Source organism: Protopterus annectens, chromosome 16.part0 (genome assembly GCF_019279795.1).
Source record: "Protopterus annectens isolate FY-2018-M chromosome 16.part0, PAN1.0, whole genome shotgun sequence".
Classification (NCBI taxonomy): Eukaryota; Metazoa; Chordata; order Ceratodontiformes; family Protopteridae; genus Protopterus; species Protopterus annectens.
The window spans coordinates 787534561-787559514 of record NC_056750.1 but is presented as its reverse complement, the minus strand read 5'-3'; the positions used below and the strand labels follow the sequence as shown (position 1 = coordinate 787559514).

At 44.1% G+C, this 24954-nt stretch overlaps 1 protein-coding gene across 1 annotated transcript in view; it reads right to left on the bottom strand.

Moving 5' to 3' along the window:
- TRAF2 (TNF receptor associated factor 2) overlaps nt 1-24954 on the bottom strand; it is a 1028101-nt gene that overhangs the window by 46234 nt on the left and 956913 nt on the right. Inside the window, exon 10 of the mRNA XM_044058477.1 lies at nt 7455-7603. Within this exon, the coding sequence (XP_043914412.1) occupies nt 7455-7603 (149 nt within the window). The remainder of the gene's footprint in view (nt 1-7454; nt 7604-24954) is intronic.

The following is a 24954-nucleotide window of genomic DNA, read 5'->3' as shown; positions in this document are numbered from 1 at the left end:
GTTGGCTCTGAGGCCGATGTAGGAGCTGAGCTCACCCCCGCTGAAGCCACAAGAGGCAAGTTTGGATCAGACAAATGTTCGATCAGACTCTTCTCTCCGGACCTGACTGAACAGCATCTGCTCCTAGAATCCTCGAGTTTAGATGGAACAGAGGACATCACAGCAGTAGTTGGGCCCAAAGATCCTGGAATAGGTCTCTGTTCAGACTTTTCTGGGCCAACAATCTTCGGGTTTGACGAAGAAAGTTTTGGTAATTGTTAGCTCAGACTGAACCTCTGATGAAGAAGACCTTTTTGATAATTTTTCAGATTTTGATGTATGGGAAAGGCTAGATTTAGAAGGACACTGACCTTCTCCTATAGCTTCTGAAAAGGGGGTCCTTCAGTAATCCCCTAAAGATTAACTTGTTCTTCATTTCAAGAACCCTGTGGCTAAAAGAATGGGAAATGGTACAGGATTCTTGAAGGTATACTGCTCCAAGGCAGTACACGCATACTGTATGAACGTCAGTTACAGACATTTTCTGGCTGCACTTGTACATTTTTTAAAACTCAAGGGTTTAATATCCTTGGACTGTTTAGACATGATTACAGTGTACAACAATAAGCTGACAGAAAAAGGAGGCACAAAAAAAAATCCAACACTGCAACAACTATATAAGAATATAGCCTGCTCCCCAGGCTAGAGCAATCAGACAAGACACGAATACCATACCCATCTTACTTTACTAAATTCTCACTCTCACCACATATACTGACTCAATCAAGTTAAACAACTACTTTTAAACCAAAACATTTGCTAGTAACTACCATTGTTCTAATTACAAGTGGTTACCATGAAACTACGTAATGATTTATATTAATGAAGGTTTATTTACCTCTACTGGGCTGTCTTCATACTACTGCAAAAATAATCAAATGTACTATGTACGTATTGTATTGTGTGTGCTTCAAAACACAACTGAATACCATGACATTTATTAATTATACTTATTATTAATGAATATATATTTTTTATTCCCCTGTAATGTGCTGTATTCATACTACTGTAAAAATATGTCTATTGTAAATCGGTATGTACTGTGATGCTGTCTAAACACCTAAATGTACCTGTTATTGTCTTTCTGTGTGGAGCCCTTCTCCCCGGGCCTCTGCTGAAAAAGGCCGTTTGGCCCAGTCAGACACTCCCGGTTAACAAATGCAAAATAAAATAAACATATATATTTAAACGCATGCTATATATATATATATATATATATATATATATATATATATATATATTTTTTTTTTTTTTAAAAACACACACTCTAAGGGAAAAGCCCTCTAATTTAAATGGGGCAAGCAGCCCTCTAACTTAAATGAGCTAGCCCGATCTAAATAAAAAAACTAACTCAAAACTAACTCCTCTAATAAAAAATGAGCTTGACAAGAAATAAAAAGCCTTCTAACTAAAAATGGGTTTAAGCTGGGATAGGGTATGAAAAAAGGCCTTGAGGATAAACGACAGCCAACAGCAAAAAACAGCAGCAGTGAACACACCCAAACTGCTACAAAGTTAACTAACTATATAAACAAACTACTCTAAAAGCGACAGAAATAACAGTAATAACAAATCGAATCAGTTTCACTTAGCCAGAGTCAGTATGAAGCACTCGATCTTGTTTTAGTGGCAAACAAGATCTGGGGAGCTTCCTAAGGCATGATGGGACAGGGTTTTCAGCAACAAGCTAGTGGAAGACCTCGCGCTTTTGCACAAGGCCAAGTCAGAACCAAGGATCGGTTCCGAAACCGACCAGTATAGAATGAAGGCGAGACAGGACATCACTATTTTTTTGATCAGCTGTCACTAACATTTTGATGATGACCACATGCTAGCTGTTCACAGGGGAAGCATTAGAGGTCAGAAGCTGTGTTGTTGAGATAAAAAGGATATTACTATTTTGTGTAAATGACATTTGTTGTTTACACACAATTGTTTTGCAGATAGTGACAATACAGTGACAAAAAGGTAAGGAGGAGTGGAATTAGTAGCAGCAGTTTTCCATTCATCAGGGATAATATATGTGGCTATAGATAATCTGCCAATAAAAGTAAAGAGGATGGGTCAAGAAACTGTCAGTTTTATTTTTATTAAAAAAAAAAAAAAAAAAAACTCTTGACATTATAGTTACTTCTGTTTACAATGATTTTAAGATAGCTGTTGGAGTGAAACATAAGATATGGGCTGGTGTGATGTACACAATAACAGTCAGGGTGAAAAGCAGTAATAAGAGATGAGAAGGGTAATGTACACATTTAGGCAGCATTGAAAGAGGAAAGAAAGTTCCTGAGAGTTTAAAACAGGACAAGAGTTGGTATGATTGTTTTGCCTCAGCAGTCTCTCAACTAATTTTCAGGAGAGTATGAAGTAGATCAGTAATGCCTGCCTGTTGTCCGGAATGTCAACATGCAGATTTAACATTTTTTTGTACCTCTCACCCCTAACCCTGATTAGCCTTCCAGGCTATTCCCTCATTTGCCAGGTTGACTGAGCCCAGATCCCCCAACAGCTCCTTTTCAGGTTACTCCTTGATGGAACCCCTTCATCTGGTGGACTTCCGGACACCTGCAGAAGACAATCACATGGTACACACATGCGGTGCTCTGGCAATGAGAGAATCTGATGAGGTGCTGTACACCATGTCAGTCTTCATCTGTGCTGTGGCCAAGTCAAGGTCCCCAATCTGTGGGAAGCATCATATGCAATCATATCCCACCAAAGCTGTTCCCCTCTTTAGCAGGCTTCCTGCTACACTCCTGGTTTCCACCAAAGGTACACAATTGGTTTCCTCTTGTACCCTCGGCTCAAAGGGAAGAAAGCTAGCCACTGGCTGCTTTGTCCTAATGCCCACCTTGGCCACCTCCTACTAACCATCTGTGTTCATAAACTCAGGTCACCAGTGGTGCAGATGGATGCCATGCCTCTGCACCACTGTTTTTTTTTAAATATACCAGTTTTGATGACTGTTCAAAAAATTCTAGAAGGCAAGCTAGATTAATGTAAAAAATACAGGGTGATGAGTGACCCAGGCTTTAAAAAACAAACAAAAAAATAACATGCACAATAGAGGGAAAGTCCTAAGTGGGTGAGCTACCCTTACTGGAAAAAGTGATTCCTTGATAGGAAGCAGGAAAGAGTAGAAGAACTGCTTGATGGGATTCATAGAGAAGCATATGGGACAGCAATCAAGGAGATAAAATGGTCAAACGAAAGTGCTCACACAGGTTGAAACAGATGAAAGCCAAACAATTAGAGGCATAACTTCAGGACTCTAAGCACATAGCAGATGAAAGGAGTGGTCAGATCACTTTCACTGCAGGACAACTGCGACGAGACACCTGGGTGGGAGCCATGTCTAAACGTGAATCATGTGGGAGTGTGAAGTAGGATAAGCAGGTCAGTAGGAAAAGGATGAACTGGTTGAGTAGGTGCTCGTATTTGGGATAAGTGGGGCCAATCTAATGCAAACTTAGTTAAAAAGAAATTTCATGCTTATGGGTGATCCAAGTAAAAAGAGAGCCATGAAGATGGCAGAAATTTATGAGTGGAGATTAACAGATTAAGGCGTCATACAAACTAATGAAGCATTCAGTGCAGCTTTACATATTACCTAGTTTTAATCAGTTTGTGTAACAGTCAAGAAGACAATTAGGGATTCTAGGCTTAACCACAGGTCAGTTGTGATCAACACTCTAAACTGCAATCAGAAATTTACAATTTTTGTTTTTATACAAGACTGTACCAGCTTGGAAAGTTGACTTTTCTCTGGAATCTGACAACAGATTTGATGTACTTAAGTAACAGGAGTGTGGTGTGTGCCTGGAGGGTTTGTCCACTTGTAAAAATGCAGCAAGAGTGAAAAGGTGAGTTACAGTGATTCAGCAAGCACTGAAAGTTCAATACATAGTGACTACAATTCCACCTGCTGATTGATCGATCATGTCTTGAACTTCTGTCATAAAGCAAGCAAGCATGGGGTGCCATTAAGATTTTATTTCATCTGTTTGTTAATTGGGTAAGTCTACTGAACAAAGAGCATTTTTCAGGGGTGACCCAAGAGCACTGTTTGGTTAAATGAATTGTTCAGAGTTACAAAGTAGACAAATGGAGATGAACAGAATCAAACCCTGTACCCTTGACTATAGGAAGCAAGTCTAACAGCTCAGAGCCTTAATCCTCTGCATGAACAGATTAAGTGCACCCCATTTTACTACTTGGATCGTCAAATCATTAGCAAGAATACAACGCATAAAAATAGTCAAACATATGTCTGAATTTTTTTCTACGGAAATAATGTTTGGCTTGCACAGGCTGATGTAGGCTTCTAATGTGACAGGTTTATTACAAATAGCTTTGCAGTTAAGATTAGGCACGATTAGCTGTTTTGGAAGGACAATCAGGATTAAGTGGTAGGCTGTGGTGTAGCAGTAAGGTCTAGTTTAAGTCAGTGTTTCTATCACTTAGGAGATGGGGCACAAGTAAAGATTTCTTAGAATGAGCTAAAGGCGCATGTTAGTAGGTTTACTAGCATATTAGTTTAGGTAAACTACAAAGTATTTTAATGTACTGTGATTCAGCAAGAGGTGAGCTTCTGTAATACTCTCTCTAATCCTACTGCCTGTCAACCATCAGCCCTCTCACAATCTGATATGCCCACTTCGGGTGCAAGCTAAGCATAGGTAGTAATCATCCATGCAGTCAGAAATGTTTTCTTTTTTTAAACCCTAAGCCCCAGTCCTGCAGAGCAGCTAAATGATTTGGCCCATAACACTGTCCTCTCAGATATGCATGCTGAATGCTACCACACATTCCTGACTAGCTACAGCAGATGCTGCTTGATGTTCAGCTCCCTCATGGCCCAGTTGTTGCGGGTATATTCACACTACACCCAGCCTCCACTCGATGACAGTACAGCAGTAAACCAAACTCCCCCCCTCCCAGATGGGACAGTTAGTACAAGACACTAACCCTCATTAGTTTTCTCCAGCACCCGAGTTGCTACTTAGTCCCGAATCTTTTGGGTCACAGTCATGGCTTGATTATTTTGTGCCACAGAGCAGAATGAGAAGGTGAGGCAGAAATTAAAGACACAGCAGATGCCTAGCTAGTAACTCTGTGGGAACTAAAGCAGAAATTAATCTTCTGACTACTTATGCATGTAGATCTGTGGTAAAAGCAGATTAGAAACACAGGAGGGGTGTAGTAATATTAAGAGATGTGAGATTAAGATTTAGATGCAGTGAAATCAGGCTGCAGAAAAAAACAAAATAAGTAGGAAATATTGGTTTAGTATTAAGGGGGGCTGGGCAGAAGTCAATTTTTCTTTATCGCTGTGTTTTCCTGCTGACGTGTTGGCACAAACAGCAATGCTTCATTTCACATTCTTCACATAAGAAAGACAGGTACTGCCACTGTGGACTCTGCCTTGTGATATGGCCTCCACAGAAGCAGTTTAAACGTCTGAGTTTTTCTGACATCAAAAGCAACAACTTTTTTGTGACTGAAACTCAAGATTCAAGTTGTGTACTCAGCAGAAAAAATACTTGTGGTAGAGGAGAAAGGTGTGCTTCTCAATCACACGCCTAACACCATGATGTATGGCATCAGGTTTTCACCAACCTGGGCATGGGAACAAGACAGAAAACAGTACTTTGCAAGGGGAAAGAAGAGGAGGAAATCCTAACAGCCAAAGTCAAACAGCGGAAATATACACTGGTTATGTGACTGTAAAATAAGATACAGAATAATGACCACTTTAAAAGATCTCTGCTGTAACAAACAAGGACTTTTCATTTTATGGGTTGGGCAGAAATGTATATGCCTTGCTAAAAAAAAAAAAAAAAGATTTTTTTTCCATCTGATAATCACGGAAGAAACGCTCTGTACAACAAAAACACTATTAAATGTAAAAATTCTTAGGGAACTGTACAGATAAGAAAAACAAAATTGCAACTATTGCCAGAAAAGGCACTTACATTTTTTAAGCTACCATTGTAGAGATGTTGAAAGGAAGACGGCAGTCATTTTTACTATGCTGAACTTGGGTTTTATTTTCTTACTGCACCTATTAAATATGTGTAAATTTCAAGCTGTATACAAGTAAAACGCTGCATGGATGCAAAAAAAACATCAACATGCAAAAATTCACAAAATTTAAATTAGGATAGTCTATACAGTACTTACAAAAAGGGTTTGAGATGTAGGAGAGAAGAAAGGGTGGGAAGACAAGGGTATATGGGTAGATGGCAGATTTACGGCCAGAGAAATGAGAGAAAGGCTCAAAAAGAGTGGATACTTTAGTACAAGTAATACGAAATGTTGCAGGAAGTTCAACAGTAAAAAGAGCAAAGTGCAGAGTGAAAGCTAGGAAAGTGGAAATCTGGACTCTGGTGAAAGGTGAGAGGGGTATACAGGAGCTGATTTACAATACAGAACTGGGAAGAGCAGAAGGGAAAGATAAATCATTGTAATAAATGGCAACAGGGATGACTGGGAGATCTGCAGATAAATGAAAGTAGTCAGACACACTGGGGTGAATGAAAAGATGGGCTGCTGACGCCAGTGGAGGCAGAAAACCATGGTCAGGTGATGCCACAGTTACATGTCCATAAGCTGTAAATTTGTCTGTTTTGGCCAGACTGCACATTGTCTCAGTGGAAAGCTTTCTCTGAGAATGGCAGCAAATCCCCAGTTTCACTAGTTTCCCAGCATTAAGACTTAATTGTCACAATGCAACTACTGGCAATACAATAGCACACACTGCTCTCTACATTGTTTTATTCACAGCACTGGAGTATTAACAATGCAACAAAACAATTTTCCATTTGGCTGCTTACAGATGAGAGAAACATTCTGAATTTATTGACAGTACAATACTATTTTTTTTTAAAACATCAAATCTCACTTCCACTGCAACTTTCAGGCTTAATGCCAACTTTATTAATGACATTCTTATATGCTGCAATGAGCTAGACAGTGCATTCAAAAGTCAATCTCAACACTCCTAAACTCCATCTTACTGAAATACAGTTGACCTCTGTGACACAGCCTGTGAGTACTTTTTCCCTAGGAGTTACAGACCTTTTTCAGCATCTCTTATAAACTACAAGTTTCAGTACAGACAAAAGGAAACTGCTGACACTTTGTTCTCCCACCCTGATAACTTATTTATATGGACCACTGCTTGATGTTTGTGGCACAATTCACAATCGTACAGCTCTTCACAAACATTTCACTCCAAGCCTACTTCCTAAGAGATACTGAAACAGAAGGTAACATTTGGCTTTATTTGCTGCATTTCCATGCATGCATACTTTCACTGGCCTGTCATTTATCTTGAGGGGAAATGTCCAGTCTGTCAAATGATGTACATTTGGAACTAAAGTACAACAGAACTGTCTGTGAGAAGCACCTACCTTTTGATTAAATGGCCATTTCAGTAATGCATCACTCGGTCCTTTCATTACTACGAAAAAGAGAGAGAGATGAGTTCCACGCCCTGTTCCATCACCGTTCAGGTAAATACGAAGACACATTTTATAGCCATACTTGCTAGTGTAAAATGCTGTTGGAAACAGACAAACAATAAATTCCATTTTAAACATTCAAAAGGGCAGACATTTGCATTTCTTAACTTTCCATCCTCATAACAAAGAGCATAAAAAATCCAAGAAGAAATTACTAAAAGCAAAAAACATTTTACAGACAAGGCCTACTGCCTAGCAAGGCTGTCTATTAAGATAAATGTATTTATTAGAATTTGTTTACCGATAAAGTCCTTCTGGTTCAATGAGACTCTCAGTACACGCCCGGGAAGAAAAGATTCACAGTTAACAAATCTTACAAGATATCAAAAAATAATACAATGCAGTTTAAAAACAGCAGCAAATGTGAAATATCACATACAAAATACAAAAATAAGTATATAAAAAACAGAAAATTGAAGCATCCTAGGTATCATTCCACAGAGTTGCATTTCAGTTTTACTACGTAACAATAACATTCAGAACTTCCATTGGTTCTTAGCTTGTCTGTTAAAATATTTTGCTGTGATGGAATGTATAAAGCCTGTAGAGTCAAACTAAGATCAGTTACTACCTCCCAGGCTATCACAAAGTCCACAAAGCGGTTAACATTTGGAATCCCCCTATTTGTTGATGTACCACATCAGTGTGATTGAAAACTTGCAGAGGTCCTGGATACCAGAAATGAAAGCATTTGTAACTGCCATAAACTCAAGCATCTGTTGTTTTTTGTTGTTCTTGTTTGTTCCACAGACCTTGCACCTTCACCTCTTTGGACACAGCAACCCACACCAGCTCCTAAGCATCTAAATTGAAGGACTAGCAGAACACATTTAAAATAATCTGGTGCCGCAAAGGCAGTCATCGACTCGGATAAAGAGGGAATGCTAAGGGGGGGGGGGGGTAGAGAGGCCTCAAAAGGCAAATAGTCACCCTTACTTTTTGGGCAGTCCTTGACTTTCAGAAGTTCTTCCTTTCATTATTGTTATTTAACATCCTGTTTACCACCTTGCTGCCTGAACTGCTTTTTGAAAAAAAGAGGAGAGGTGGAAGGAAAATTATTTAACTTAAAATAGGGAAGGTTGGAAGATTGGTTCATCGCTTGAATATATTTTCCCCTATCAAATCTCTTGAGCACCTCAGCTGAAGAAGGGTCAAACAGAACTTTGTTGTGCTTGTCAGAATTTAAAATTTCAATTTTAACATCTTCAGGAAGACTCACTGTTAGCACGCAAATGTTCTCATGACCAACTCAAGAAGCATCAGTCCTGCAGACAGTATTAGCAGCATCACTTTAAGGCATGTTACTTGCATGAAAGGCAGATACGAGAGATGCATTCAAAGATTTTTTTTCACTTCAGAAAGCAAAGGGTGACACAGTTAACTCCCCTGCAGAGTGTGTCTATCCCTCTGGTTCTCAAAATAAGAATAAACTAACATCTGAGCCTGGCAGTTTAAAATTCTACAAAATAAACTTTTTCCCCAAGTTTGTCAAGAACTTTCCCTTCCTTGTCAAAGGGAATGGGATTTGCAATCTGTTACAGACATGGGAATAAATGCAGGGTCTGCTTTGGGGTTAGAAAACATACTTGAGAGTTTGCGGTATCTTGTATAACCTGTCAGAGTTTCTAGGAGCAGGAGGTTGATAGGTAAGGAAGAAAACGGTCAAAAAAACACCCACTCTGCACAGAAAGAAATAAAAGTCAAAGAAGAAAGAATTTTTCCCAGACGTTGGACAGACAATCCTTGGAATAAAAATCTTAATACTTATAGACACATTACAAAAGGACAGAATTTCTTCTACATGAAATTGAAATGTCATAAACTAAGATGAACTTATGTAAATATATGCCAGTAAAGGTTATACTAGTTCTATGAGATTATTCCTCTTTATAACCTTATTGGTTAATCCTTTTCATTGGACCACCTGTAAATATTGTACATATTGTTATAGTTATTAACCATTTTCTTTTATTTTGAATTGTAATTTAAAATTTACTGTATCATAATTTGTCTACAAACAAAAAAAATTAAAATTATTTAGCAAAAAAAAAAAAAAAAAACACCCACTAAAACAGGTTGGACTGGAATATGCACCTGTATCAAATTATAATACATTTGCTGGGCAATATGAATCACATTCAGATTCCATGAAAAGCTTTTATTTTTCTGAAACTTTATCTGAAATGAAAAAGGTTTCTGGATAGAAATCTGAAGCAGCACTTTCCCCCAGAATCCGAATCTTTAAGATGTGAAGAATCCTGAGGCACAGCATTCTCCCTCTGTTCCCTGCTCTTCTGGCTTAAGATCAGAGTCAGAAAGAGAAGAAAATCTCTCCCCTTTTCTGAAGGGAAAGTGGGCAAAAAAAAAATATATTAATTTCCAAGCAAGTCTTCCCTGTCCATTGAAACAAACAGAAAAAGCTAAGTGTTTTTTTTTTTCTTTTCCTGGAAAAGGACAGACTCAAAGCAGGCACACTACTCCAGGGCTCAGGCTCCCTTTCCCAGCTATGTGGTAAACCTACTTTATTTTATTTATGCTTTATTGGCCAGGTTAGTCCCACTAGGCTAGTAGTCTCTTCACAGGGGAGACCAAAGATGGTATTTATACTACTAGGGGAAATTTAGTCAGGGCATCAGGGAACTTCCTCTACTAGTCGTCATTGTGTGTGTGACCCATTTTGCATGAGCGCTTCCTGTTTCTGTTCCAGGCACAGAGGCACCCTGGAGAAATAAGGAGGCAGAGGGAGAGAGGAGGAAATAATGAAGAGGAGAAAACCAATATCGAGACTGGAGAATCCATGTAGGATACTGAGCCGTTTCAAAGAAATCTGTTTAATGTAGATTAATCAGCAAATGATAGCTGTACAATTACAACCCTCCAGGCAGGAGGGTTGGGGGACGATTTACTAATATAAATGGTGATGCAGAGTGAGACAGAAAATGAAGGAGATGCTTTCTAGGGGACATTACAGAGAAAATACAAAAGGAGGATGCAGACAAAAATAGCAGTGGAAAATTTCCTTTACTGCACTGTAGCGCAACCTCAGAGTTGGTATATTTGAAAAGTGGGGATTGTGGGGGTGCAGGGGGACTTGTCCCCCTGCATATATCCTTTTATTTTATTTTTCCTTTGTTTATGTTTTTATGCATACTCGAAGCTCTGTAACTTCGGACATGTGTGTTCGTACATATGTCAGTCGAAGTTATGGAACTTTGACTATGTAATATAGACCCTACCCAAGTACCTCGGACTGAGTTTGCCTATTCCATACACTCCAACACCCACACAGCAAAGGAACTGCAGATAAAGCTCAGACATGGGACAGAGAAGTCCCATCATAATCCAAGTTCCATTAGAAGAAAAAAGGCAGGGGAAAGTTTGGGTGGGAAAGAGATGAGGAATGGAGGAAGACAACACAGATGCCAAGTTATGGTATGACAGTCTTTTAACCTTATGATGTCTTCTTCATTCCTCCTCATGACAGGGTCAGAGTCCCCAGATATGTAGATCCCGAGTGGCCCTCATGGAAGAATATACCGAAGCACCACTGAACCAAAGAAGGCCCTACTTCTGAATATGATATCCAACTTGTAGTGCAATACAAAGCTGTGATGTGTTAGACCTGCTTGACTGCACTGTTTTTCTTGGTCTTGTTAGACCGTGTCACTGCTGTGCAAATATCAATGGAAATTCTAGAATAAAAAGCCTTAGGAGTAGCCATAGCTCTAGTGGAATGCCCCTTGGGAGGTCTAGGTAATTCCAATCACTTGGATGGTTAAATGTACGAAATGCAGCCAGATCTCCATTTTGCCAAGGTAATGTTAGACACCACTTGTCCACTGTCCAAGTCTATTAGATGAGAAAGCCACAAAGAGCTGATCAGGTCATGTGCAGGTAAAAACAAAGTTATCTATGAATGTCTAGAAGATGGAAAACATACTCTTTTGTTAGAGAAATTTGGAAAGAACACTGGCAACTGGATGGATTGATTGATTGATACTGTTCTCAGTGGCTACTTTGGGCATAAAGGAAGGCTTGGTGCATAATGACACACACTTTATGAAAAAGTATGCAAGGAGGTTTTGGAGGATAAGGCTAGTAGTTCAGAAATCCTCTTAGCAGAAGTTATAGCCACCAAAAGGGCTGTCTTCCATGACAAACTTCATTCGCAACTTGCTGTTGGTTCGAAGGGACCCTGGGTCAAAGCCTGCAACACAAGAGTGAGGTCCCAAGGAGATGGATCCTTAATAAGAAAACACCTTTAACAAAGGATTTGCATAACCTAAAAGTGAACAGAGAATGGGACTGAGTTGCAGCATGAAAATTGGACATAGCTATCTGGAGTTTGATAGTCAAGAAGCTAGCACCTTCCTAGAAAAGAGTACTAAGGAATAAGAAAATGTTGGAAACTGGTGCTGAATAAGGATCAATGTTTCAGCTTGTGGCCCAAACAATAAATCTCTTTCGCTTACTGGTGTAGACGTTTTTGGTAGAAGCCTTTTCAGAGTCCAGAAGAATTTTTTGGACCAGGGATTTAAGCCTGGACTGTCTCACTAGGGTTGGAAGTGGAGAAACCAAGCGGTCAATTTGGGGGCTTGAAGATTCGGATGCTGCATCCCTGACAGATGAGAAAGGAGGTCTTGACTGGGCTCCAATGTCCAAGGAGGATATTTCAGATGAGACCATAGGAAGGGGAACCACACCTGACTATGCCAGAAGGGGGCAATGGGATGACTGAGCTCTTCAACCTGCTTGCCTTTTGAAGAAACATCATGATGAATGTAAGAGGGGGGTAAACATATAGGAGACCCGAGGGCCAATTGTGGACTACAGCATCCCCCGGGGATTTCCATGGAGGACGGATCAGACTGAAGAACTAGCTGCATCTGTTGTTGAGGGGAGAGGCAGCGAGGTCGCAGCAAGGCTGACCCCAATTTTTGAAGATGATGTCCGCCACTGACTGACTGAGGGACCACTTGTTTAGAACCAGAAGCGATCTGCTGAGTCTGTCCATTAAATCGTTGGTTTTCCCCCGGATATCTCTACAACTAGAAGGCAGTCTGAGGATATCACTCACTTCCACACCCTCATGGCCTCCCTGCACAAGGGATAAGAATGGGTTCCTCGTTTGCTGATGTACCAGACAACAGATATGTTTGTCAGTGTGCACTGCAAAAGTCCCTAAATGGAGATGGTCCTGAAAGATTTGCAATGTTAGGACTGCTCTGATCTCTAGGATACTGACATGGAACCTGGTCTCGATAGAGGACCACATGCCTTGGACCATCTTCCCAGTGTAATGCCCCCCCCCCCCAGCTGAACTGGGAGGTCTGTGGTCACAGTGACTATGGGGGGGGTTCAGAAATGGTCTGCCTAGAATAAGATTGTCTGACTGTATCCACCAACTGAGGTGACTTTGCAAATGGGAGTCAACTTGATGTGAAAGGACAGCAGCTGAAAGAAGATGGACCACTGCTTTGCTAATGTCCACTGGAGAACCCGCATGAAAAATCTGACCACAGGAACTAACAGAATAGCTGCTTAAATGGATACTAGGATCTGCAGGACCAATCGAGCGGGGGGGGGGGGGCCTGTTGGGCTAACGTGATTTCTTAGATTGGCTACTCAATGTGAAGGAATAAGAAGTTATGTACTCACCATAACGTTCCATGTTAGTTGTCTTCTTCTCGCCTTCTTTCTTGCTGGATGGGTTTGGAGCCGAACCTCGGCTCCGACTCGGCCTAATACTAAAGCTCGAGAGCTATTTTTACCGGCTCGAGGCGAACCTATGTCCCATAATGCTAGGCGTCATATACCCAGATCTCGTTTGATAGCTAACACTATGGACAAAAACATGTCCCACCACAAGAAAGGATAAATCTATGAACTCTATACAACTATGAGCCCCACAGCCTGTCTTTCACCAGGGCTACCAAAAAGGGGACAAGAGCTCTAGGTGAAGGGTTAATCCCGGTGACAAAGAATGTCTCACCCAATACTCTAGGTCTTCCCAGGCTAGGGGGATGGAGGGTGGGACGCAAGAAAGAAGGCGAGAAGAAGACAACTAACATGGAACGTTATGGTGAGTACATAACTTCTTAATGTTAAGTTGTCAATCTCGCCTTCATTCTTGCTGGATGGGACAGTGTCCCTAGCACCTTAGTCCTGGGTGGCTCAATGGAACAGACTCTTGAGTACAGTGGAACCAAAATCAGCACGATTTCTGGAGGCAATATCCAGTTTGTAATGAGAAATAAAGGTATGAGGGGAGGCCCATGTGGCCGCTGCACAAATAGAATCCATAGGTAACCTCGCTTGAAAAGCAACTGAGGAAGCTAATGCTCTAGTTGAATGAGCTCTAGGTTTGGTAGGGAGCTCCTTATGCCCCAACTGATATATTAAAGTGATAAGAGAGGTCAACCATCTGGACAAGGTCCCTTTAGAAACTGGAAGGCCCTGCTTCCCTTCCGCGTAAGATAAGAAGAGTTGCTCTGATTTTCTCGTTAGTTTAGTTCTATCCAGATAGAAGCGTAGCTGCCAGTGAACGTTCAAGCAATGTAATCTTCTCTCAGCTCTGTCAGTGTAATTTGGAAAGAAAACTGGGAGATCAATGGTCTGATTGAGATTTTTTTCAGATAGAACCTTAGGTAAAAAGGATGGATTAGTCCCAAGAGCCACTCTCTATCTTTGTGAAAAACAAGATAAGGGGGGCGCACAGATAGTGCTTGTAATTCCGAAACCCTTCTGGCTGAGGTAATAGCTACCAGGAAAAGTGTTTTCCAGGAGAGCAGTTTTAACAAGCAGGAGGCAGCAGGCTCAAAAGGAGGCAGAACTAATGATGACAGTACCAAATTTAGATCCTACAGTGGAGGAGGGTCTTTGACTGGGGGCCTAAGTAATAGGGTACCCTTCAGAAAGGCTTTGCAGAGCTTGTGGGACATAATGCTAGATTCTGACAAGCCAACGTGGAAATTTGCAATAGCCGCCAGCTGGACTCTGATAGTGGCTGAAGAGGAGCCTTTTTGGAAAAGTTCCGCTAAAAAATCTAGAACTGTTTGGACAGGAGCAGTGAAGGGGTCGACTTGATTTTTCCTTGCCCAAATAGAGAAACGTTTCCATTTACTAGCGTTCGTCCTTCTGGTGTTAGACTTGTGGGAGGCAAGGATAATCTCATGTACTGACTGAGAAATTAAGGGAAGCCTGGCTAGGGTTGGAAGTGGAGCAACCAAGCTGTGAGGTTGAGAGACGAAAGGGATTGGTGCAGCCTGCCCGACTGATGGGTCAGAAGGTCTGGCACTGGGTCCAGATGCCAGGGCTGCTCCAGTAGGTGACGTTGCAGGAATGGAAACCAGACTTGTCGGGGCCAGTAAGGGGCAATGAGGATCATCCTGGATCTCAAGGCAGTTGCTTTCTGGATTGAGTGATTAAGGGGAAAAGGGGGGAAAGCATAAAGGAGACCCCGGGGCCAATCGTGGGCTACAGCGTCTCTGGGAGAGAGGCCCGGAAGAGGAAAGAGGGTGAAAAAGTCCTGACACTTGCTGTTTTGCGGGGTTGCGAAAAGGTCGCAGCAAGGCTGACCCCACCTTCTGAATATTTGATCCACTACTCGTTGGTTGAGAGACCACTCGTAGGGCATGACAATGTCCCTGCTCAGCCTGTCTGCTGTAACACTGGACTTTCCGGGAATGTGTTTTGCTACCAGAAAGCGGTGAGAAGAGATCACCCATTGCCAGAGTCTGAGCGCTTCCCGACAAAGAGGATAGGACCTGATTCCGCCCTGTTTGTTGATGTACCACACTATGGACATATTGTCTGTCTGAATCGCAATCGTCCTGGTGGGAAGAGTGTTCTGGAGGGCCTGCAACGCCAACAGCACCGCTCTCATCTCCAAGACATTGATGTGCAAGTGGCACTCGAACGGTTGCCATGTGCCCTGGACTGTCCTGCCCTGAAAATGCCCCCCCCCCACCCGATCAGGAAGGCATCCGTTGTCACGGTGGCAACCGGAGGGGGAAGAACAACCGGTCTGCCTTGAAGCACCTGAGGTGAGACCATTCACCAAGCTAGGTGTCGTTTGCATGATCGAGTGATGAAAATATTGTGCGACATGGGATGGTGCTGAAAGGACCATTGGGAAAAAAGCATCCACTGTAGTATCCGCATATGAAAGCGAGCTAGGGGGAGTAAGGTGATTGTTGCAGCCATTAGACCCAGCGTTTTCAGTACAAGCCTGGCTTGGATTCTGTCCTCCTGTAGTAGGATTTGAACGTGAATGCGAATGTCTAACACTCTTTGTGTAGGTAGTTTTGCTGACAACTCCACCGTGTTTAACACGGCACCTATGAAGGTAATATGCTGACAAGGCGACAAGGCAGACTTTTTGAAATTTATGGAGATGCCTAGCGCTTTGCACGTTTGTACAGCGTAATCCCTGGCTTGAAGTAACTGGTGCCTGGTGGTGGCAGTAAGGAGCCAGCCGTCCAAATATGGAAACACCTGGAATCCTCGACGTCTCAGGTGAGCCGCAACCACTACCATGCATTTGGTAAACACCCTGGGGGCTGTGGTGAGGCCAAAGGGCAGGGCTCTGAATTGATAGTGACTGGCTCCCAGCCGGAAGTGGAGAAACCTCCTGTAGCACCTGTTCATTTTGATTTGGTAGTACGTATCCTGAAGGTCTATAGAGCACATCCAATTGTCCTGACCCAAGAAGGGAAGAATGGACTGTAGCGTGACCATCCGTAATTTTGTTCTTTGAACAGATTTGTTCAGTCTGCTGAGATCCAAAATAGGTCTCCAGTCCCCTGTCTTTTTTGGTACCAAAAAGAATATGGAGTAGATTCCGGACCCTTGTTGGTCTGCTGGGACTGACTGGATGGCTCTTTTTAAAAGCAGCTTTGAAATTTCTAGTGCTGCTTGGTTTCTCAGACCGGGTGGAGCGTCTGGAAGAGGCCCTTTTGGTTGATGTGGGGTGTGGATAAAGGGGATTTTGTAACCCTTGGATATGATCGACCATACCCATCTGTCTTGCGTAAGAGAGCGCCAGGCTTTTGGGTACAGCAAAAGTCTTCCCTCGACTGCCTCCGAAGGTGGACAGTCGGGCAGCTCCTCAGGGGTGCTGAAAGGGTTTGTCAGAGAACGATTCTCTGCTACCCTGATTCTGCGGACCCCCCCCTGCCCCTAGGGCGGCGTCTATTGTTGTTCCCTCCTCTGCCTCTGGAGGGAAGCTCACCACATGCGTCCAGCAGAACTCCTTGAGGTTTGTGGAACCACATTTTCCCGCCCTCCTGACCCTTAGGATATGGTCTAGAAGGGGCGGAGAAACGGACTCCCACAGCAGACAGAGTCTTGCCTTCTTGTTCGCAACTGGTTAAGGTATCCTTCAACTGAGGTCCAAAAAGAGCAGAACCATCAAAGGGGGTGTTAGTGAACGACACCTTGAAGGGGTCAGCAAAATTACAGAGCCGCATCCAGGAATGTCTCCTTAGAGCAACACCCGTACCTGCGGCTCTATTCATTCCATCGGCTGCATAAGAGATGAGCCGCATGGAAGAGTTAACGATAGAGTTCAGGGTCTCCAGCTGGGAGTTGATCTTTTCCTGAGACCCCACAGCTGCTGGGTCCTGCAATGTTTCACCCAGTTCCTTGAGAAGGTCTCTCTGAAGTCGGGTGAAATGGCATAAATAGTTCAGCAATCGCATGGCAAAAGTCACTGAAGAAAACATCCGCTTGCCGTACCTATCCATAGTCCTAGCTTCCTTATTAGGAGGATGGACAGGTACTGAAGGGTCAGCCAACTCCTTCTTAGTGGCTGCCGCCACCACCATGGCATCCACGGGGACACCCTTAGAGAGAAACTGTTTGTCTGTCGGGTCAGTAATAAATTTAGTGGGCCTCCGGGGAGTTGGTTCCATAGTATCCGGAGTCATCCACGCCTTCCAAGCCACCACCTCCATAAGTGGGTCGAAAGGCGGGGACACCCAGGAGGTGGAAGGGCGAGAACCAAACGCATCCAGGTACACCGACTCGTCCTCAGATGAGTTAAGGGCAGACCAGTTCCCCCTCTGTTTGAGGATCTCTAAGATGTCAGAAAAGGAGACATCCTCAGAGGGGGACCTTGGGGACCCTTCCGAATCATCCAGGTCTGTGTCAGATGTCATTGACTCAGGAGAGTCAACATGTTTCCTCTTACATGTCCTCTTCCGAGGGGGCTCCCCGAAGGCTCAGAGGAGGCCTCAAAAGAGGAAGAAAGGCCCACTGGGGCAGCCTGGAGTGTCGGTTCTCCTCGCTTGGGGTCGGGAGGGTAGGCAGGGGCCGAAGCAGGCACCGTAGAGGGAGGGGCTGAGGAGGCCGACCGTGGCGCCGGTATAGGAGCCAGCATGCTCCTCATGACCTCAAAGGCGCCCCTGTCAGGCAGGGAAGAAAGACCCAATTCTGAGGAGATGAGAGCTCCCCCCGGCACTAAGAAGGACGGCTCCGAGGCCGATGTCGGGGCCGAACTCACCTACGCTGAGGCTCCGAGAGGGAGAGCGGGCTCGGACAAGGGTTCGATGCCACTCGCCCCATCGGAGCCGACCAGGGAGTCTCAGCGCCTGGATCCCTCCAAGGACGGGATCGGAGCAGACGAATGAACCCCACAGTACTCACCTCGACTACCTCCGGCTCCGAACTCAGCAGAGTAGTCGGAGGAGGAACTTGAGTGGGTGTAGGGGTAGCCCCTGTCTGTTGAGATGGGCTATGTAGCAACTGGGCCAGTGCCTGCGACTTCAAAAGCCGGCTGACTACCCTCTCGAGGTCATGGTCCGAAAGCTTGGAAGACCTAGAGGAATGAGATCTATGGCTCCGACAACAGAGGAAACTTCGGAGCCGATCTAACCGACTCGAGAGACTGAGACCTGTAGCGCTTTCTGCTCGGGGACGGCTCCGACACTAAAGTCGGAGCCGACTGAGGTCTAGGTGCCTCAGTTCCAACAACATGGAGCTGACGATTTGGTGGGCTTAGGAGGTTTTCCAGTCATGGTCTTAAACCGGAGAACCTCAGGCTTTAACAAGCCTCTAAGAATGAGTTTATTTCTGCACTCCTGCAGGACTCTAGGGCTGAAAGCATGGCAGATGGAACAAGAGTCCTGCAGGTGCAGAGGGCCCAAACAATACACACAAGAAGTGTGACCGTCTGTCAGAGACATCTTCTGACAGCATGAGTCACACTTCTTGAAACCCGATACCTTAGTATCCTTAGACATACTAATGTAAAAATTAGACCAATATATAATAAAAATTACAATAAGCAGTAAAAGGGAAAGTACCACTAAACAGAGGGACAGAATTCCACACACACACAGAACAACTAAGGGAAAACTGTACTACTAAGGGGGAGGGTCAGAGGCCCAACCACCTTAAGGGTGGAGAAAAAGAGGGGATTTAGCAACTAAAGGGGTGGGAAAACTAGTCGCTAACTTCACTAACACTAAAAAGGTAAAATAGGAAAAAAATCTGACAGAAAAACTATCTATAAGGCTATTAATAATAAAATACGACCTGGAGCTGGTGAAAAACGCAACCTCATAGCTGAAGCGGTAAACAAGATCTGGGTATATGACGCCTAGCATTACGGGACATAGGTTAGCCTCGAGCCAGTAAAAATAGCTCTCGAGCTTTAGTATTAGGCCGAGTCAACCCATCCAGCAAGAATGAAGGCGAGATTGACAACTTATCAGAAGTTCTGATCCCTTGTGTTGAGCTGCATACCTACAGACTCCAGGTTCTATTCTTGAGTCAGGTTGGATATGCTCATGTTTATGGTGATGCCCAGAGAGTGTGCCAACAGTATTAAGTAATCCCTGGCCTGGATTAGCCGATGCCTCATGGGAGCGGTCAGGAGCCAATCGTCCAAGTATGGAAACACCTGGAATACCCAGAACCTCAAGTGAGCTTCTAACACTGTCATGCATTTGGTGAACACCCAGTGGACTGTGGTAAGCCCAAAAAGCAGTGCTCTGAATTGGTAATGATTGGCTCTCAGCTGGAAGCGCAGATATCTAATGGACCACCTATCTATTTTGATGTGATAGCACACGTCCTTGAGATCTACAGAGCATAGCCAGTCGTCCTTGTGCAATAGTGGCAGAATGGACTGAACTGTAACCATTTGGAGCCTTGACTTTATGTATTCATTCAATCTGCTTAGATCCAAGATGGGTCTAACATCCACTGTCTTTTTCGACACCAAAATGAAGCAGGACTAGGTTCTGAACCCCCTCTGTTGGGTTGGGACCTCTTGGATGACTTGTTTTTGCAACAGTTGTTGTATTTCCTGTGCTCCCTTTGACTGGATGGCACATCTGTGAGGTTCTTGGAGTTTGGGGAGGAAGAGAAAAGGGAATGCAATAGCCTCTGGATATTATGCTTAGCACCAAATGGTTTTGACTCAACTGGGTCCAGCCTTTTGTGTGCAAAGCTAGACAACCCCCGACTGCTTCCAGAGCAGGATAGTCAGGCAGTGCATCAGGAGCGCTGGAAAGGCTTACTGGGAAAGGATTCCCTAAAGCCCTGGTTCTGTGGACCCCCTCTGCCTGTAAGGTTACGTCTACCATCAAACCCTCCCCCTCTGCCTCTAGAGGAGGGCTCCCTGCACGGGTCCTGGAAAGGGCCTTGGGATTTGGGAAACCATATTTTTTTGCTTCCACATTGGTTCCTAGAACAGAAGCTCTGAGGGGTAGAAAATTTGATTCCAATAGCAGAAAGGGTCTTCTCATCCTTTTCACTGCAGGGTGAGTGCATCTGGAACTGATGGCCCAAAAAGGGAGGAGCCATAAGGGGCATTCACGAATGATGCCTTAATGGGCTCCACAAAATTACATAACGTCATCCAGGCATGCCTCCATAGAGAAAGTCCTGAACTGGCTGGCTGCTCACAAGGTGCCCTCCGTGGTACGGGAGATTAACCTTATTGAGTTGACAACGGACGGAAGACTGATCAGCTTGGGAGAAACTTTATGTTCCTCTGCAGGCATGGACTCGAGAGAGAAGCTGAGAGTTCCTTCACCAGATCTCTGGATGTGGACTACAGCATCTCTCGGTAACCCCCCCCCCCACCCGAGGGGAAATTAGAGCAAAGAACCTGCTGCACTTGTTGTTGAAGGGAGCGGCAGAGAGGTCAAAGCAAGGTTGATCCTAGTGATGAAAAATCATTTCTGTCACTACAGGATTCAACCACCACTCATGTAGTATCAGGAAGGTTCTGCTGAGCTTGTCAACTAAGATGATGGATTTCCCCGGAATGAGAGTTGCTACAAGAAAGTGGTTGGAGGAGATTGCTCACTGCCAAATACTCATTGCTTCTCAGCAAAGATGGAATAAGATCTGGTTCCCCCATTTGATGATGTACCAAACCACTGAATGACATATTGTCTGTCTGGACAGCAATCATACCTAGAGAGCGTGAGGGTCTGAAAGTCCTGCAACACCAACAGAACCGCTCTCATCTCTAAGACACTGACATGCAAATTAGTCACTTCTGGGGACCATGTACCATGAACATTACATCCCAAGAAATGCCCCCATCCACCCCAACTGGGAGGCATCCATTGTCAGTGTGGCCTTTGGGGAGGAAAGATAAATGGGCTTTTTGGACTGGATCCACAAAAGTAGGGATTCCTTGCAAGCTCACAAAATATTTATAGGAAACTTCAAAGGATGGCAAAGCATTGACCATTGTAGCAACAGGGTCCATTGCAGAATTCTCATGTGGAAAAGTCCTACAGATAATAGGGTGATCGCTGCAGCCATCGAACCCAAGGCTTGAAGAACCAGTCTTACACAGGAGGAGTGGGATGATCCAGAATCTGTCTAACATACAATCTTAGGGAATGAATTCTGCACTGGGCTAAAAATGCTTACTGTGACTATGTCCAGATGAGCTCCTATAAACTCCAAGACTTGAACCTGTTGAAGCTGGGACTTGGAAAGATTTACTATGATCTCTGGGAATGGACACAACTAGAGTGAGTAATCCCTAGCCTTTTGTAGAACATGCTTGGCTGGTGCAGAAAAAAGCCAGTCATCTAGATAAGGAAACACACAATCCGTGCGATCCGAGATGAGCTGCCACCACTGCCATACATTTGGCAAACACCCTGGGGGCTGTGGTGAGACTAAAGGGCAGGGTTTTGAACTGGTAATGACCATCTCCCAGCCAAAAGCGCAGATTATCCAAGTGCGCCTGCTTATTTTTATATGGTAGTACGCATCTTGATCTACAGAGCACATCCAGTCATCCTTTTGTAGGAGAGGTAGAATAGACTGAAGAGTGACCATCCGGAACTTGGAGTTCTTCACAAATTGACTGAAATGACTGCGATCTAGAACAGGTTCTCAGGTCCCCTAATTTCTTTGGCAGTAAAAAGAACCTTGAGCAAAATCCAGATCCTGTTTGGTCTGGTGGGATTTCTCAGAAAACTTTTCTGGCAGGTTTTGAATTTCTGAGGCTCCCAACTCCCTCTGATTTGGTGGAACATCGGGGAGACGTCTCTTTTGTGAGGGTTTTGTGAAAAGGAAATGAAGTACACTCTGGATATGCTCCTTTGCACCTAAGAATCTCTTGTGATGTATGTCAGGTGTTTGGGTATTAAAGGAACCCCCCCCCCCCAACTGCCTTCAGAGAAAAACAACCAGACAACCTTTCAGTAGCACTGAAAGGGCCTACCCAAGAAACAGTCTCAAGACTCTTGGTTCTGCGGAAACTCTCTGCTGCAAGGACAGTGTCTTCTATTATTTCCCCCTCTGCTTCTAGGAGAAAACTCCCCATTTGAGTCCTGGAAAGGTCCTTGAGATTTTCAGAACCACATCTTACCACCATGCTGATTCCTAAAGAAAGATCTTTGCGAGGTAGAGAAATGGATTCCAAAAGCAGACAAGGTGTATCCATCTTTTTCACTGCAAGAAACTGTGCCTTTAACTGTGGACCCAAACAGGGAATATCCATCAAAAGGAGCATTGATGAAACAGGATTTAAAGGGCTCTGCAAAATCACACCATCTCAAGACAGGTCTCCTTAATGGCTATGCTCAAACCAGCAGCCTGTGAGGAACCTTCAGCAGCATGAGATATTAACCTCATGGATGCACTGGGTACAGATGTAGGGTGGCCAGTTGGGAGGACTAAGTTTTCTTTTCCTCTGCCAACATGGACCCTGGAGTAGACAGAGTTCCTTGATCAAGTCCCTCTGTAATCTAGTAAAAACTTACTAAAGAGTTAACCAATCACAAGGCAGAGGTCATCAAAGCATAAACATGCTTTCCAAACCAGTCGAATGCCCTAGATTCTCTATTAGAAAGATGGAAGTCTGTTCGGCCAATGCCTTTTTGGTGGCTGCTGCCACAACCATAACATCTACGGGGATTTCCTTACTCCAAAACTGCCTGTCTTTTAGGGGCTCCTAGAATCTTGTCTGCTCAGCAAGGGAGAGGCTCCATGGTGTCTAGTTCCTTCCACGTCTGGCTGGAGAGAAGGTCTATAAGGTCATTCATGGGGGGTGGGGGGGATATGCCAAGATGTAGATGAGCCAGAACTGACTGCTTCCAGGAATACAGGCTCCTCTTTGGCTCAGTCTCTCTAAAATGCTTCTGAAGGAGAAATCCTCAGGTGGGGAACCTAGATGACCCTTTCCCCTAATCAAAATCAGTGTCCTCAGTCAAACATTCCTGGGGGGAATCTAAGTGCCTTCCCTCTTGCACATTCTCTTCTAGTGGCCCTCTTCAGTCGGATGTTCTGGAGAGGTATCAGAAGAGATATGAGAGTTCCTGAGTGGAGAATGGTGACGAGACTTAGAGCTCAAATCCATGTGGAAAGTGGTACAGGTACAAAGCAACTTACTAGACTTTTGGCCCTGAGGGCCTTACCAGCCTATCCAAGGATTTAGCTCATGTTCTAACAAGTAACAAGTCAGCACTCAATGCCCCTGTCCAACAGGTGAAATCCCAGTGGTATATTTTCTGTTTCCCATCCAGTTATCCAGGTTGCGCTTAAAAAGGATTAATGAAGTACTTTGCTTGATGTGAAGAGGGAGCCTATTCCATAGAAAGGGGAGTCTCGGAGACAGAAATCTGTCCCACCAAGTCCCATTTATGTCACAGACCAGGTTGAGGTCACGTGTGTGGGTTACTCAGGTGGTGTTTGACTTACAGATATGCAGCAGTCCCATCAAGGTGGGGTCTGAGATTGCTTTGTATGCCAGACAGAGGTCACTTTCTGAGGAATGTATGAGACTGAGTAGAGGGACAGAGCTTTTAGCGTACCTGTGTAGGGTAGATGTTTGAGACCCTGGATTCTCCTGGTGAGGAACCTCTGTGGTTCCTCCAGCAGCCGCAAGTGCTTTGTGAGGTACATGCCGAAAGAGGCATTCTTCTCAATAATGGGTCTTATAAAGGAAGAATACAGGGATGTTATGATCTTGTCTCTGGATGAGATACCCTGACTAATGAGGTGGGCTATGTAGAAAGCATTCCGTACAATGGAGGCAATACGGTGGTCAAAAGTCAGTTTGCTATCAATCTGGGTGCCCAAGTCCCTCACGACTGATTGCGTGCTTAGGACCTTGTTATTGATATGATAATTTGTGGGGACATCACTCTCCCCAAAGGGGATGATGATGGATTTGTTTGGCAGTTTGAGGCCATGTTTCTAGCACCAGTCATTTGTTTGGGTGAGACCCTCTTGGAGAATGTCCACATCAATATGGGAATTATACAGCACCCAGCTTGCAGTCATCTGCAAACTTGGTCAGACATAGCCACCTAGTTTTGGCCTGCACCTCAAAAAAGTACATCCCAAACAACAAAGGCCCCAAAAGACTGATCCTTGGGGTACAGTGCTCATTACAGGTCTACTGCTCAAGGTGACGTCCCCTATTTTGAGTAGGTGGATTCTATAGGATCTCAGGAAGTGACAGCAGATTACCTGGGATGGGAGAAAATTCTCTCCACTACCTCAAAGGCAGTGTGTCCAGGAGAAGTAGAAACTATAGAAACCAACCTTGCCAGAGAAGAAGCTCTTGTCTCAGCCATTTCTCCACCCCTCCTGGCTAGGAGTCAGATCCGACCAGTCCAGTGCAGAGACTCCAAGGGGAAACAATGGCTCCGAAAATCTCAGAGTCAAAGTCAACCCCCTGGATCCAGCACCAGCATTTTGCCTCGGAGACTTGTCCTACTCAGTTGGGATTGGTGCTAAATGAGTCAGGGAAACTGGTGTCAAAGAAGAAGGTGGCATCTTTGGATCAGACACCAACTTCTGGCGCTCTAAGGCCCAATGGCTCTGAACCTATAGGCTGGATCACAGAAGGAGTTACTGTTGGGTGTGAAGGTGGCTGAGGGCTCATGGATCCGATGGGAGA